A 16676-nucleotide genomic window follows, 5' to 3' on the forward strand; every position below is an offset into this window, starting at 1 on the left:
AATTACCTGTACGCTGAAATTGGATTCCAACCATTTCTGAGCCTCGTCAGTCCGATAAAAAAAAAAATGCATCTATAAGTTAAAAGGCTCTTTAAATCTTCCGCAAATGAGTGACTGAACGAGTGGAGACACAGTCTCTCCATCAGCCTGACCGCATCTGCTGTCAGAGCGCTCCACTCCACTGTTACGCTGTTTTAATTTTCTTTTTTCCAAAGAGAAAAGTTGCGCTTGTCTCTCCACTGCCTAAAGTGATACATAAGATGAAAAGGGAAGCTGCCGAGACCGCAAATCATCTTTCAAGACGTGTCAAGAAGGGACGTGCTGGAAATAGCTGACTATTTACAGCACCGTGGCATAAGGCAATTTGGTCATAAATACGCTATTTATTTATTTACACTGTGAATAAAAAAATAATTATATATATATATATATATATATATATATATATATATATATATGAAACAAGATGGTAATGGCGAACCGGACATTGTGGTGGTGGATAAAGAACAGAGGAAAGCCGTTGTGGTGGATGTAGCAATACCAAGTGACTACAACATCAGGAAAAAGGAGCATGAGAAATTGGATAAATACCAGGGCCTAACAAGTCAGGGTTTCCACTGACCATCTGGGATGTAAAATTATTCTAGTTATGTAATCTGACACATTGTCTCTACAGAACAGTATCCACTATGTCAGCCATTGTTATTTCAAACATAAACTCTCATGAGCTTTATTTTATTTATTTATTAGGAATAAAGACAATAACACTCAAAATGTAATAAATGTGTGGATGCCATGGTCATGAAGGCGTTTGGTGACTTGAATGAAATGCATCCAAACAGTGATAGGTCTTGATATGACTTGATCTCAGTGCATTTGACACAGTTTGTTGCTGGTGTTTAATTTACAGTATAGCTGTGATGTATACTAAACAAAGTTGTAGTGTAAGTGAAAGATGTTTTTTTTCTTAGTTTGTAAGAAATTATTAGTCAATTGTTCAAAAAATATTACCATAAAAATGATTTTCTGTAAGAAAAAAACAAAGTGTCTTAATGTGATTTTTTTTAAATCAATGTCATATTGCCTTGTTGATATAGCTCATGTAATTTTACCCTACTCTACATAATTAGTGGCACTTGATGCATGACAGAAACTGGGTGAGCGTATGACAAACAACTGGCAGCTCCTGTGTTTCTTAAATTAACAAGACTTTGAAATGGATCCATTTTTTTATCCTGTTGTTTTATCTTAACACAACAGCGAAAAACTTTTAGCACCATCTCTCCATGGTCAGCCGTCCTGAACAGCAGAAACCAACAAACAGAGAGCGTCAACAATGACTTTGATAGGATAAATTTCTCATTGTGATGAAGACAGAGCACTGTTGTTTTGTGCATTACCTCCAACAATCATCTGTCAATAGCAGCAAGATGCCTTTTGCCACAATGCCACAATGAGTTTATACTCAATTTTGTTTCTCCCTCCTAAGTCAAAAAGGAGAATTTCTCTATATTTTTCAGCAGTTGTTTAGTAGTTTCTATGTGTGGCCTTGTTTAGCACCAAGGTACACAAAAGGTATTTAACAGGGGTGTAATGGTACACAAAAGTCACGGTCCTTTATTTGCTTTGGTTTTAAAGTCTTGTTACATGTGATTTTTACAGAACCCCTAAAGAGACTTTGAAGTAAAATAAACTTTACTGAAATTAAAATATGTGATATAATTCAGCTTTTTTTTTTTTTTTTTTTTTTTTTCAGTTTGAGCTGACATACAAAGACATTGCTTTGTTGCTTGCCAGACTGTCAGAGGGTAACCAGCACACCAGGTGTTTGCTAATTGCTGCTGTCGCTAGTTTGCGGAGCTGCGTGGAGGTGTAACAGGGGGAGGGATGATCTGTGAGGCGGAAGCTCAGAGGCTTTGTGCTCAGAGGAGGAGCTGCACTTCCGAAAGCGGAAGTGCAACGCCTGTTTTGCCCCCAGGCGTTGCGCAGCTGAATGGCGGGAGATTAAAGGATTTCTCAAACACGAATTAAAGAATCAAGGCAACACTCCAGGTAAGTTTTTGATGTAGGAATAACATCATAACATGATGTTAAGCTCAAAAAAGTTGATTTGACATGACACTGCCCTTTTAAAAATGTCCACCGAGCTGAAGCTAAGGTCAGCGCGGTGAACGCAGTAGTTTATTTTGTAAACGATTAAGAATTAAGTGCTTCCACACAACAAGATGCCGCACCACAGAAAATGGTGTAGTAGATATGCGCGACCAATAGGAGGCGCTGCAGTGTTGCCAGATTGGCCTGGTTTCTGGGTTAATCCTCAAGTCTGTAATGAAAAAAGTATGTAGTGCACCTCAAAATCTGTATAGTGTTAAGAAAATAAATTAATAAGTTTTAAAACTTAACATGTCTTGATTAAGATAGTCTAATTATAGTTTTCAGATTAATAACTTATTCTGCCCTATTGACCTAATTTTGCCTGTAGTTACAGCAGATTGTTTGCTAAGACCTTTTTGAAAGTGCCTTTTGTGTGTGTGGGAAAACAATCAGGAGAAGTTCCAGTTTTTCACACTGATCTGTGAAAAGCCGTAAAACAGCAGGAGTTCAGGAGAAGCTCTGTTTCCACTTTGTTTAGATAAAGGGGGCAAATGGCCTTAGATCTTGGAAACAAATTGCAGGGAGTTTCTAACTTTAGAGAGGGTCAGAGACAGCTCCTGGTTGGATGAGCAAAGATGCGCCTTATTTGAATAAATTAAAGACAAGAATACGCTTTTACTATAAAACTTTCTACACACGAGTAACACATTAGATTTTGCTCTTGCAATTCTCCAAAGACGTCTTTGCCTTTCTTTCTTTCTTTCTTTCTTTCTTTCTTTCTTTCTTTCTTTCTTTCTTTCTTTCTTTCTTTCTTTCTTTCTTTTCCATTTCTCTCAGGTAAATGAATGTATGTCTCTTGTTCTGCAGTTTCTTTTGTAATTTTGTACGTTGTCTTCTATTGGATTAAACTCTGTAATTCTGTGACGTCAACATTCATTGTCGTTTTCTGTGTGGCTACACGCGGTCCGCCGGGAAAACCTGGGATCCGTAAGAGGAAGATAGAGCCAGAGATTTCCCAAAAATATACTATAACTTAAAATCTTCTTCAACAGTAGTTGCAGGCTGGGTATAACATCTGGACTGTTTGTCCATACACCTAAATTATTACGTAAACATTTGATAATTATCTTACAATATTTTAACGTGTTTTTACAAAACCAACAATATGATTAAGCTAATGTGTATGGTCCTCCTGTCGTACTGCACTTGTTAGAACTGAGTAACCACATGACACATAAGTTGATGCTACGCACACACAGCTGTTGGCATCAAAACCAAAATAAAACATATCTGAACTGTATTTTTGGAAATGTTCCATGTCCTTCTGCTTGTTAGGATTTTACATGTCCATGCTTCGTTATATGTGCAACAGTAACAATAAATAATGTTTAGCACAGTATAAGAGAGTTGATTTTGTGTGAACACAATTTTCAAAGATAATATATTGTACTTATATTTATTGGACCATCCCAACCAAAAAGAGCTAGGAGAGATTTATAAGGTATGGCATTTCAAAAATCTTGTTCTAGGAGATTGATTATTATATTAGAGTGAAAGAATACTTTATTTATTCATAATTTAAGGTTAAACCAGTAAAGATGACTAATTATCAAAGGAATACAATTGGTGGTCATTCATAAAATGCAAAATCTCCTTTTAATACAAGAAACAAACTAAGCCATCCTCAGAGACTCATTTGTTCGTGTAATAAGGTGACCATGAACGACAGCTGACATTTTCTGCTATTACAAATGTGCATTTTTTTTCAGCCACGACTTAAAACTCTGCATGTATAATTAATTACAACTGCGTATGAACTTTACTTGCTAATCCCAGAAGAAATCTGTTACCTTTGAAGAAAAATATCAAGTCAGTTCCATTAGGATCCAGATATACTGTACATGTTTAATTTGCACATTGACTAAAGTTAAAGGAGGTAAGGAAAATGACTTTCAATTCAGCATTTTGAGATTTGTAACACACAGGCAGACAAACATGGGGGATAGTTGGGGCTTCAAAAAAAAAAAAAAAAGAAGAAACTTATGCAAAAGCAACTCAGAGCAGATGGTTTTAAGGTCTTGTTAGACGACACAATCTGCACCAGAGCAGGAAGACTGGACTCCTCAGGCGTTCAGTCCCATGTCTGAGGACTCATTCAGCACATCTCTAAAGAAAACCCTGGGGGCTAAACACACTTCAGGTCAGAGGTATAACAGCTAAAGTGGAACCCACGCAGTGGTGAAAGGAACTGTCAACGATTGCCTCTGACCCAGGCAGTAAAGGTCATTTGCTGTGTTTTGTGAGCAATAGATGGTGTAACCTTTTTTTATGTTGCTGTGAAGGAGCGCATCCACACTTTGGAAATTGCGCTGTTAGCTGCTACCAAGTAGAACAAAAATATAACTGTATACAAAGACAAGATAGCTTTGGATATTAATTATTGTTGTAAATTCTATAAGTAAGGACATTTATGTAACAAAATAACTATATAATAGAAACTAGAGTCACTAAGCAAAGGACTGTACACAAGAAATGAACATAACTGCAGTCAGCTGCTAAAATATTCATAGAAAACAAAACAAAAAAATGAAGTTGTCCGTATCTGTAAAAAAGCAGAACAAATTAATAAAAAGGGAACCAAATGTCCTGGTGAACAGCTTCCCACACAACATAAGCACCTGTCGTTCTTTTTCTGCAAAGCTTTTTTCATTCAGCTGCGTTCCACAAAGCTGGAGTGACTGGTTGAGACACTTTGCTCACCTTGTTTTATAGCCTGGAGACGAAGCTATGAAATGAGCTGTTTTGGCTCTCGCTCTTCCATCATCCTGTCTCTCATTTCTGGTAAAGGTCGCAGTAACCAGTAATCATGGAAATTAAAGGCGACAAAGGAGAAGGAAATATGGAGTTGAAGATTAAACCTTGTTAGAAATAATTTTATGTAAGAGAGCAAGTAAGAATGTTAAAGCATTATTAACCCCTGCTGCTCTTGTCTATATTGTCATAATAATGTGCATGGTTATTGTCACAGATTTGAGTTTTTGGTTACTCGCTTCTTAACTGAGTCCTCTCTACCTGCCAGATGTTATAACCATGGTGGCTGCTTCTACCACCACAAGGTACAAGTTGTGGTGGTGGTACCATTTATTTTTTTTACAAGAGCCCAAAGGGGGAACTTTATTTCTTAAAGTTGGTTTTAGTTATTTAATTTTGTTGCTGTAATATTCGCTTATTATTTGTACCAAGTTCAAGTTAGTTTTACTTTATTTTGTTTCATATGTTGCTTTAGCTACTTTAGTCATTTTTGGTTCCTGTGTTATGTTGTGCCTCCCTCATGTGGCAAGCTTTGGTCACTCCATCTCTATTTAAGCAGCTTTCTGTTCTTTGTCAGTTTTGTTTGTGTTCAGTTCACCTCAGTTGAGATGAGCCCAAATCTGTCATTTATCATTTGACTTAATTTGCATTGAAATGTGATGTTTTGCTAACTATTCTTTGGAATTATTAAATTATTATATTTTTTTATTTATTTTGAACAACCTTTGTCCTTGTTTACGTCTGGTCCCTTACACTTTCAAACAGTGGACCCCGTGTAGTAGACCTTGGCAGTTTCTTTCCCCATGTTGCTCCTGGGTTTTCTTTTTCATATCTGGAATAAGTCCAGAAAGATCTACAGACAGTTTTTATGTCTGTCCAGAACTTCAGTATTCCTTTTTAATAAAGATTGTTAATCGTTCCATGCTGTATTTTGGTATTATTTTGGGGTTCCGATAAGCCCAACTCATTATGGGCTGTGTCTTTTTACACAGTCAACATAATAAACTTTTTTAATACCTTAGATTGGAAACCACCAACATCTTTTGACCTTTGCCAGAAGTGACGGACCAAGTAACCAACTCCAGGAAGTTCCACATTTGGTTATCCTGTGTTCCTGAGCAGACTAACATAGAGTTTATGACTCTCTTTTTTTATGCTTAGAGATTTTTGTGCTGCTTCCTTTAGTAGTCTTTGGTGTCACACCACCACGACAGAGAGTGTAAACGGTAAACAGTTTTTCATAGGGTTTGGTTCATTATTCAGTGCAGTGGGAAAGCAGACCACACCAACTGAAAATGTAACAAATATTGCAACTTTGGTCATCAATAAAATCCAAGTCGACTGGACTACCAGGTGTGAAAACACTCAAAATCAACCACAATCTGACTAGACTTTACCCTAATAGACCTTTTTGCCTGGAAATGTTTTTGTCACTCTGATGCATTGTCCTGCATTAAAATTCCCCTCTGTGCCACAGTGGGCCAACATCCAGAGGTCCAAACAGGGATGCGGAAAGCAGCTGACTAAGAACCAAAATAATAGCAAGGGACGACCTAGTTCTTTTACTGGAAGGCCAATTGTTTGCTTTTGTGTTTCTGCTTCGTCATCAAGAGCAACGTTTTTCACATCTGTGCCACAAAAGCAACAATAAATTCTGGAAGGCCCCAGGCTGATATGATAGGCAGGGCGAGGGGGCCCGGGGAGGGGACAGCTATTTCGACTACAGTCATTGCTTTACACTGTTCAGTCTAGCATGAGACTGCTAAGGGTGAGCACCTAAGTTTTCTCACATTAAAGGTGCTGAAGCACTCCAGGGTTACCATCAGCCCAGAAGAACCAGGCCAATATGTTCAAGACCAGCTTCCAGCGCGAGGTGCGCAAGGAGAAGTACGAGCGCTCCGATGTCTTTGATGAAGAAACCGAGGACTCTGAAACCCCTGCAGGCATCTCAGCCATCCAGGGCTGGGAGAGCCTTCAGGAGCTCAACAGCCGCTTCGCCCGGTACATCAACCGGGCTCGAGTGCTGGAGCAGCGGAACGCCGTGTTCCGCAAGCAGCTGGAGACGCTGCAGCGGATGGAGGAGGCCAGTGGCCTCGAGGAGGCCTTCACAGAGCAGATTGAAGTCAACAGGCAGCGAATCAGAGAGCTGAGCTCCGAGCACGGCAAGCTGGAGCGGGAGCTGAGGGAAGCTTGTCGCATGCTGGATGACTATACCAACAAGTAAGGACGATGACAGACATTTGTTTATCTGTTGGTCAAAGGTCAAAGATGGAGCATAATTAAGTAAATCATATCAGAATTTATAGAGAGTGATCAACAGCAGAGGCTGCTGGGTAATTTATTTATTTTTTCCTTTTGCTTGTCAGAAAATACAAGAAACCTAAAGTTCAAAAACTCATCACAAAATTTGGATAGTGATCATGCCATTATTCTAGCTGACTGCTTTTGTTTCAAATCATGCAAAATTGTTTAAATATTTACTGTTTAAGTCAGTCTTGAGAAAAGTTGCATCTTTCTTTATATGTGATCAGTCAACATGAAAGCACCATATTTTTTACAAACCGTTATTGGCTGCTACAAAACATTTTGTGTTTAATGGACCGCTCTTTAAACATGTTAGGCTTCTGTTCATATGATTGTCTAAAGAAATAACAAAAAATCTGACCAATAAACTAAAAACATATTAGCCTGATATTAAGTTGTAAATACTGCTGGGAAGAAAATAAATATACTGCTGTTTGACAGCAACTTAGTATTACAGTAAAGCTGAAAATTACTCAGATTATCTGGCAGATTTAGGTTTAAAGGAATATTTAAATGTACCACCTTTTTTTTCTATCAGGAATTGATGTTAATATTTTTGCAGTGGCTCAGTTAAAGGTGCAGTACGTAACTTGTATGAAGAATATGTTTTTTTAATGTATTTGTTAAAACTTTTTTTTCAGATACAAAAGTGAATGTGATTACGAAGAGCAGCTGCGGGGCACTCTGGAGCATTTAAACAAGGTACTGCAATGAAGAACCTATGCTTGTGTACAGAAAATATGAAAACAAACAATTTTTGCAACTGCAATGTGAAAGAAAAAAAAACTAAGACTGTTAATAGGAGAGTCTTATTTTGTTGCACTGTGTAAATGTTAAATAGATGTTCTATTTTTCTCACATTTCTTTCTTTTTGTTTTCTTTTCTCCCTGCAGGAAGCTGACAGTGCTCTGCTGAAGAATCTGGAGTATCAGATCCAGTCTCAGTTCCTGCAGGATGACATCAATTCCACCAGAGATAGAAATAAGAAGGTCAGACTGACTGACTGCTTACCACTGCTTTGGAGTTTAGGCAAATGCTGTTCAAATGACGCACAATGTCCATGAAGTAGCACAAGTTTGTCACATGCTGTGCGGCTCACATGTTGAATGCTTGAGGTGTCTCCATAGGAGTACAGTCTGACCTATTTTAATATTAATTTAGCTAATCATTTTGGACCAGTGTGGAGCAGACCAAGGCTCTTTGCACATGTGTATAGTACAAGGACGTTTTATCACCCCAGAGTCAGACAATCATAAAAAATGGGATAGAAAAAAAATGTCATTATGTCCAGCAAGTTTGCACGATATAACACAAATATATTGCGACCGTGTGTAACATTTATACTCCATGGGACTGTTTGAAGTAAAAATAATTGCTAATATGCTCCACGTGTTCAGAACTTGCATTGTAAATGCCGATGTTACATTTAGCCAGTTGGACAGAGTCGCACAGCAGCAGAAGCTCACACCAAGACCTCAGATGTGTATTTGATGATAAGGGGTCATTTTTCTTTAGAGGGTTGGAAACAATAGATTATCATGCATTATTATCTTATTACCTATTATATGAGGCTAAACTTGATCGCTGATTATTTCTTAAACCTTATAGTATTTCAATTTTTTTAATTCCTTCTCAGAAGCCAACATTTCTTTATTTTTAGGCAGTTGTAGCCTAACCATTTTGGGGTCGTTGTTATAAACATACAGGGTTTTAGGCGATCAGTTCAAATTTAGATTCTTCTTGGCAACAAGTGGAAACTAAACCACCAGGAATAGGAAATTTAACTGAATTGCAAACAAGTTTCTTAAAAGTTACCGCTCACAACATATGATTATCTATTCAAAGTAGATTCACTTATACTTAACATCTTCTGTCGTAAAGGAAATATCACCCAGAATTGATACTGAAGGAACACTATCAAGTGTAAGGTGATTAGGGGCCTTTATAGTTATACACATTGTACAAATGACTTGAAGTGAAAGCATTTAGTGAAAGTGAAATAAGCCAAATGCATCACAATCATTATCATTATCTTAATTTGTTTGTTGTTCAATCCTATTATCTCAGCAGAAATGCATTGGTTTAACTCATAGTCTGTCCAAAAATGTACATCTAGTCAAATACTATTCATTTAAATAACTGTAGATTTGATATTGTGTCTGTCGGAAACACATTTTATCTCAAGTTACTAACTAAATGAGTCTTGTACTAAACACCCCAACAGATGCCACGGCATGTGTTATAAATTTCCTGGGGCTTTAGCAACCTTTTTTCTTTCTATTTTTTTGGTGAGAAAAGACAGCTGAAGAAAAAAAAGAAGAGAAAATGGAGTGGCCATCACAGGCACTCACAGAGAAACCTGTACACAGAAAAAAAAGAAAAATTGCCTTTGTGTTGCAGTAAAATCTGGAAGCTCCAAAACAAAGGCAAAAAAACCCAAAAAGCTGAGGCACATAAAGACTAAAATGTTACATGCATCATGTGTGAATTCAAAAGACTTTCCTGCTTTCACAATTTCATTCTAATTTTTGTTTCAATTGAGGCAGCTTGATGATGAATTATTCCACAACTCTACAGGGTTTACGCAGCATATCAAAGGGCACTGCTCTTTTTGCATTATGTAGAATAGAATAGGGAGAGTCATTGCATGTGAGTACGAGGCTTATGCTGCTCAGGTTGGAGGTATTCCTCTGGAGTGAAGAAATATAAGCCACTCTTTATCATGCTCTTAGATCACGACAGTATGAATCCTTGTAGGTAGAAAATCCCCTTTGTCTGCAGAAATATTCAGTCATATAGCTGGGCTAAATGAAAGTCTTAAACTAATTTAATTTTAACTCCTCAAATCCCCAGTAAGATTGAAGTAGATTTGTTGTCAACTTTTAGAAGATGATCAGATGCATTTTCTCTTTCTCACTTATATACATCTTTTCTCTTTCTTTAACTTATTTTATAACAGGACCTTGTAGAAATTGAAACCTACGTAAACATTTTGCAGCAAATAAACCAGACACTTCCCTTTGCTCCCAATGTGTCAGCTGGCATCTCCGAGGTAAGGTCACCAATGCTGTCATCGTGTGTGTGCGTGCGTGTGTGTGTTCAAGTCTCCCCGGAGGAAGAGGCTGGTGTTAGCATGTGTGTCAGCCCTGCTAAGTGTAAACAGCTGATGCGGTCCCTGGTTCCTCTGACCAATTGGCTCCTTGTCTGTCCATTTGTCTGATTAGTGTGTCCTTGTGCATGTTTTGTTGGGATGGACATGAACTGAACCTTTCATCAAGACTCCTGTAAAGATGAGCAATTTTAAAAGTGTCAGGACACATAATTAGGTAAATACAGAGGGGAATGGCAGTGCATTCTAATTTTTGAGTAACTGTGCCACCGTGGCCGCTGTTTGAATCTAGTAGATTGGGGATTTATTTGTTTAAATGTGTCTTAGAAGCAGTGCTGCTTCCTAATGGTTTAATTGATTCTGTTTTCATACAACACTAGCAGGTTTCATGACTATTGTTCAAATGCTGCGCTCCAGATCAGGGATTCATTAAAAAAAATAAATAAATAAATAAAAAAATTATATTAATTAGTAATATAGAAGTTAAAGTCTTTATTGAGACCACACTGAGTAGAAAGGCTTTGAAGGCCACAAATTAATTTAGAAGCAGAATCATTTTCCACAGAATTGCTTGCGAATTGATATCTTTGTTCTAAACAATCAAAAAAATAAATAAAAATATGAAAAATGCTGGTTGAGAAGGAAATGTACTTGAACTTGTTTAAATCAATTCTTTCTGGCCACTCTCCAAAATTTATCTTAAATAAATTTAGAACCCTGATGGCTCTCAAACCGTCATGGTAGATCCTCTTTTTTTCTTTCCAAAATGAATGAAGTTCCATATTAAAGCTCATTAGTTTTTCTATAAATTCAAACGTCACAGAGGCTTTAATTTTGAAATTTATCAGAATTTTTCAGGAGACGACAAACACATGGATCAGAATGTATCACACACTTGTCAACTCAAATAAGTAATCAGTTCATGTCAGGGAGGAGTTAGCACCACACTGCAAGAATATGCAACCAGTGTTGTTGAGCTGCTACTGATTTGTGCTACATGTGTGAAGGAGCAGGAGAAGTTGCTGGCCCAAAAGAAAATACCAGGGCTGCAGACTCAGCTGGAAGAGTACAAGAGCGCCCTCTGTCAGCTGCAGATTCAGAAGCAACGCTTGCAGAGTGAGGTGAGTTGCCATGGCAATGTGACATTTTGCGTCACTTGCAGGTACCCAAAGAGGGATTTCTGAGGACTTCCCTACAAAATAATTTTAAAAAATCCATAAGAAGCAAGAAAGAAAAAAAAATCGTCCCTTTTGTATAGCTGGCTTCTCTTTTTTTCCGTTTTTAATTAATAAAGTCTTGTAGTAATTGCTTTTATGCCCTTTAATAATAGAATGTGTGTCATGTTTTTTAAAATGCTGGAATGCCCCTAAATTTATCATCCCATTTTAAAAACAATTGCTTTGTTTAGTCAAAATTCCAGCTCCACAGTTTATGCCATGCATACAATTAAAGAACATAATTTTATAATAATGTAAATCAGGCAGCTGTTTTTATTTTGAATTATATTTCTCCAAAGATATAAAACATTTGGAATATTAAAACACAAGATCAAAATATTAGATCAATGTTTACCTCAACCTTTGCTTAAGGGTTGAATGTTTCTAAATGTATTTTATGCTAATTAGATCAGTTGAGGGATGAAGGGGATAAGTAGTTAATATGGGTGTTGAAATCTAAAAATAATGTGTTTATGGCAGATATGGTGCTAAAGTGTAAGATGCCACATGTAATATTTTCTACTGTTAAAACCTTTAGCTAGTAGATGTGCGCAAGAATCACTTTATTTCAGTAGAGTGTGACTTTTGTAACATGCTCCATATTTTAATTTTGTATTTGAGATGTACCATATATTTGTGGAAATAATCTTTGTATAAATACAGGTGTCGTCTATTTTTACTGCCTCCAATGTTATGTTTAATTTAATAGTCTTAATTATAATTTTAATCATTATTTTACTAACTACATTATGTAAAATAATAATTACAATGATATGGATAAAAAAAAAATCACTTCTTAATAATTATTATCAACATTGTACATCGTATTTTCTTGAACAATGCTGATATTGTATTCTCTCAGACTGCAATGTTGGAGCAAACCATCAAAAGCACACAAGAGAATTATGACAATGAGATCCAGCTGTACAATGAGAAAATCGAATCTTTACGGAAGGAGATTGAGGAAGCTGAGAAATCGTTGGAAAAATATATCGGTGACTGTCGCCACCTGGCCATGTATCAGACATCCCTTGAGAACGAGCTGGAGCGGTACAAGAGGATAATTGAGAATGAAGATAACAGGTAAACTTCTTTCTTATGATTTCTGGACCACAGAAATACAGTTTATCAAACATATGTTATAACCTTCCCTAAAGAAACTGCAGTGGTGTAAGAAAGATTTTATTCTGTTTTTTATTTTTGTAACAGATTATATTAGTTTTAATCACACCAGCAGTCAAATATGGTGGTGGAAGTAAAATGGTGTGGGGTTGTTTTGCTGCTTCATTAACTGAATAAATTACCGTAGCTGATAGAAACCAGATTCTCCTCTCAAACCAAAATTCTGTTCTGTTCACAACCTGAAGTTCTAAATAATTGGGTTTTACAGCGATGCTTTGAATTAGTGTCCAGAGCATTGCACTTTGAAATAGTTATAGATTTGTAATGAGGGCTTTGGAGTAGTCAATTTAAATATGATTGACAATTTATTCTGAAATGTGAAAGTCTTCAATATGGAAATCAAATTAAAATAATCATGCAAGCAAGAATGATCTCAAAATCATCCAAAGTGATTTAACAGAGTTAAGTGTTTTGTAGCACCGTTATAATTAGGAGGAAGTGTTGTTTTTATTTATTTTCTGTTAAGGTATATTAACAAAATTTTATTTCTATTTAAAAAATGTCAAACTTTCTGGCATAATGAAGTACTTGTTGTACATTTTTTTTTCTCCCAATAAAAGCATTGCTCTTATTTTCATAGTTTAAAAACAACATTCTGGCTGCTGATATCCCCAGATCATTTTGGTGATTTACCGGTACAGCATATCTCTTACTGTAAATCACCTAAGTGAATAGTAAGTAAAGTAAATTTTTAGTAAAGCAATTTTTTTTGTAGAAGATAACTTCACAAGTTATTGGATTACATTGCATCCACCAGTAGGTGGCTCTGTGACCTAACAGATCTTTACCTCGTCCACATTGCGGTTTCTTCCTTTTCTCACTTACAGAAAGAAATTTCAACTGTGTGTTTTCCAGGTTGTAAAAGCTTTTGAGCACATCGCTGTTGCCTGGGCGACATTTTTTTATTATCTCCCTCTCTTTTCTTAACCTGCAGGTTGAATTCTGCCATAATTGGCACTCCCATTACCCTGTTTACCACTAATTACCGCTACACTCACACACCCAGTGCATCAAGCAGGGGGAGAGGTAAGGACATGATGTGCAAATCACAGTTGGTTTGTTTTTAAAGTCACCCTGAAGGGTATCATCAGTTGCCATCATATTAGATTGTAGTAAATACTATTGAAATTTACAAAGTTAAAGTAATGCCCTTATGGGCATGAGAAAAAATCAGTAGCTGCCACTTAAGTCATTTTAAATATTTATCAGTTCATGAGGTTTGGTCACTTGACTTGTCTTTATTTATGCCCAGATATCACCCAAGCTATCCAAGATATCACAAGCATAAAGCCCAGACAGAAGATACTGGCTAAAAAGGTCTTGAAGAAGAAAGAACTGACCCCAAAAGATGTCATAGACAGCGGCCAGGAGGAAAGAAATTCAGGAGAGGGTGACGACGAAGAATCTAATGCGGTCTCATCTGGGGAGGTGCAGGCTAAAAGCGTAAAACAAGAAGATCAAGGGGCTGTTCTCACTGGAGTTTCTCGACAGGATGTCCCTGATGGAGCACAGATTAGCAAAGCCTTCGACACTCTTTGCAACATTGTCAGAGACAGAATGAGAAAGTACCAGAGGCCTGAGCCAATCGCTGATTTCTACACCAAAGGTCGCTATGTCCTTGTTACCGGTGACGGCAGCTACTTGGATCCCTGCTTCTACACTTCCACTCCATCAGCTGGTCGCATCTTTGTCACAATAAGAGATGGAATGATGTATCCTTATGAGCCTCATGGACCTGGCACGCCCTCTCCTCCACCCCTTCAGCCCATGGTGGACCCTAGGCCTCTTAGTCCCACACTGCCTCCCAGAGCAGGAGAAGATAACATTGGTGGAAAGGCCAAAGACAGCGGAGGAAGAGGTAAATCTAATAATGGAGAGCCTTTCTCAAAAGATCCAAATCCCTTGTCGCCACCATCGGACTCAAACTCCCAAGATCCCGTGCCTGGGAACGACAGGCCCAAGAAAAAACCTGCAGCCCGTGGTGGCAGCAGTTCTAGTACCGGTTCCAGCACCAGCACCACCAGCTCGAGTAGCTTCAGCCCAGACACCATGAGCTACGAAAAGGTGGAGGTGGTGGAATCAGTGGAAAAGTTCTCCAACGATCGCAAAGTCAAAGGTTACGAGGAAACCTCCATGGTGGTGGAGACCATGATTGAAAAGTCGAGCAAGAAGAAACACTGAAACCACATCGACTGTCGGCTGCAATGTGGTCCAGCCCCTTAAATGAGAACGCAGTGTTGCTATTAGTATCAGGAAAACTAAATGCAAAAATGACTAACACCTGTGTTTCAGTCTCTTTGGGACACGCATCCTGCTTGAACACCGACTAAACCCTGATATTCCTCTTGCTTGCATCTATTTGCTTGATGTCTCTGCTCCTCAGTCCTGATTGCATTTCAGTTGTGTTCAGCCAGCACCCATGCAATAAGTCCTTTACTGTCTGAAAACTTGGGACAAGATTAAAAGCTCTATGCCACCTAACAAAAGGAATAAAAAAATTCTCTCAAAAAGAGTAAGAAGTTGTGCCACCCATTTGATGTTCTCTTTTAGAACTTCGGCTTTCCCCTCTCAGCTTAATTGTTTAATTGGATTCCACTTTCTGCCCTCAGCACTATTTTGTTGTGTATCAATTGGATTTGATATATTGAATAATAAAAGACTCAAACAACTAAAGTTTTGCTTTGTTCATCTCAAGATGAAACAGTTACCAAAACCATCTTTTTTTCTTTAAAGGTTTTTAAACTAGTGAGCTTTATTTGATAGTGATCTGACAGGAAAAGCTTGTTGTGACAGAGGGGGAAGACATGCAGAAAGGGTCAACGGGCCGGGACTCGAACCTGTGACAACCACCTCGATGACTCAAGCCACCATACGGTGTGTGCATCATTACCGAACCCACCAAACCATTTCTAAGTTTGGGAGTCCAGTGATTGACTGCAAGAGTCATTACAAGTTCAGCAAACGTAGAACATCAGTTCACGACTAAAAGCTCAGTCATAGTTGGGTTGTGCAGCAGGTAAATGATCAGAAGCACGCTAGCAAGCCCACATCTGAATGGTAAAAAAAAAAAAAAACAGTTCAGATGTTGTGTTGTGATCTTACATAGGCAAAGCAATATTTAATGATGGTTGTTGCCACCGAAGGTGGTATAGACAATTATTAGGTTTAGGGGCAATTAGTTTTTTTGCAAAGAAAAATGTTTCAATTTTACAAAATTTTAATTTTGATATACTTATATAGCTCACAATCTTGTGTGCAATTTTACAAATAATGTCCTTCAAAAATGTAAAAACGTGGAAAATGGAAAAGGTATAGAAAAAGGCAAGGATGACTCCAGAAAGACCTATGTAGAGCAAAACATTTACCGTTCTACTTCTGTCTCACTATTCCACAAATAGACACATGGTTATTTGTTGCTATTCTCTGTACTGCAGCTTAAGAGCCTTAATTAGAGCTCTTTACCCACAGGCAATAAGTGCCAAGTTGTGATAAAGTGTCCCTTTAATTCAAACTCTTATTTAACAGACCTGCTGCTTTTATACAGTTCAAATAGTACTGCATTTATACTAAAATAACAAAAAAATACAATTGAAGACTGTTTTCTAATTAGATGGTTTTTAAGAACTTGTATTTATTTATATTTTATGGTTATTGGGGAAGAAGGGGACAAAATATCTATGGGGGAATTGTGGAAAATTTTGAAAACGTGACATTTTCCCTTAAGAGTTGTGCGCTACTTTGTGTTGTAGAATTAAAATAAAATGCATAGTACCTTTTAGGTTCAATATGCTAAAGAATCAAAGAAACCTGGAAATGTTTGAAAGGCAACATACGTAATTTTGAATGAGAATTGTTTTCAACATTTTTCCATGTTTTTTTTCTCTTTTTCTTTTTTGGCATTCATCATTTGATTTATTTATTTATTTGTGCAGTTTGGGGCACTGAATTGATAGAGTAGA

General features: G+C 37.4%; 1 protein-coding gene across 1 annotated transcript; it reads left to right on the forward strand.

The window, feature by feature from the left end:
- Window positions 1-6584: 6584 nt before the first annotated feature.
- Window positions 6585-15390, forward strand: bfsp1 (beaded filament structural protein 1). Its single transcript, XM_008429406.2, has 8 exons — window positions 6585-7125; window positions 7851-7911; window positions 8103-8198; window positions 10169-10261; window positions 11326-11439; window positions 12398-12618; window positions 13652-13743; window positions 13970-15390. Exons 1-8 carry the CDS (start codon window positions 6752-6754, stop codon window positions 14896-14898), a joined length of 1980 nt encoding a protein of 659 aa, XP_008427628.2. The 5' UTR covers window positions 6585-6751; the 3' UTR covers window positions 14899-15390.
- The last annotated feature ends 1286 nt before the right edge of the window (window positions 15391-16676 follow it).

Source organism: Poecilia reticulata, chromosome 15 (genome assembly GCF_904066995.2).
Source record: "Poecilia reticulata chromosome 15, P_reticulata-male-v2, whole genome shotgun sequence".
Lineage (NCBI taxonomy): Eukaryota > Metazoa > Chordata > Actinopteri > Cyprinodontiformes > Poeciliidae > Poecilia > Poecilia reticulata.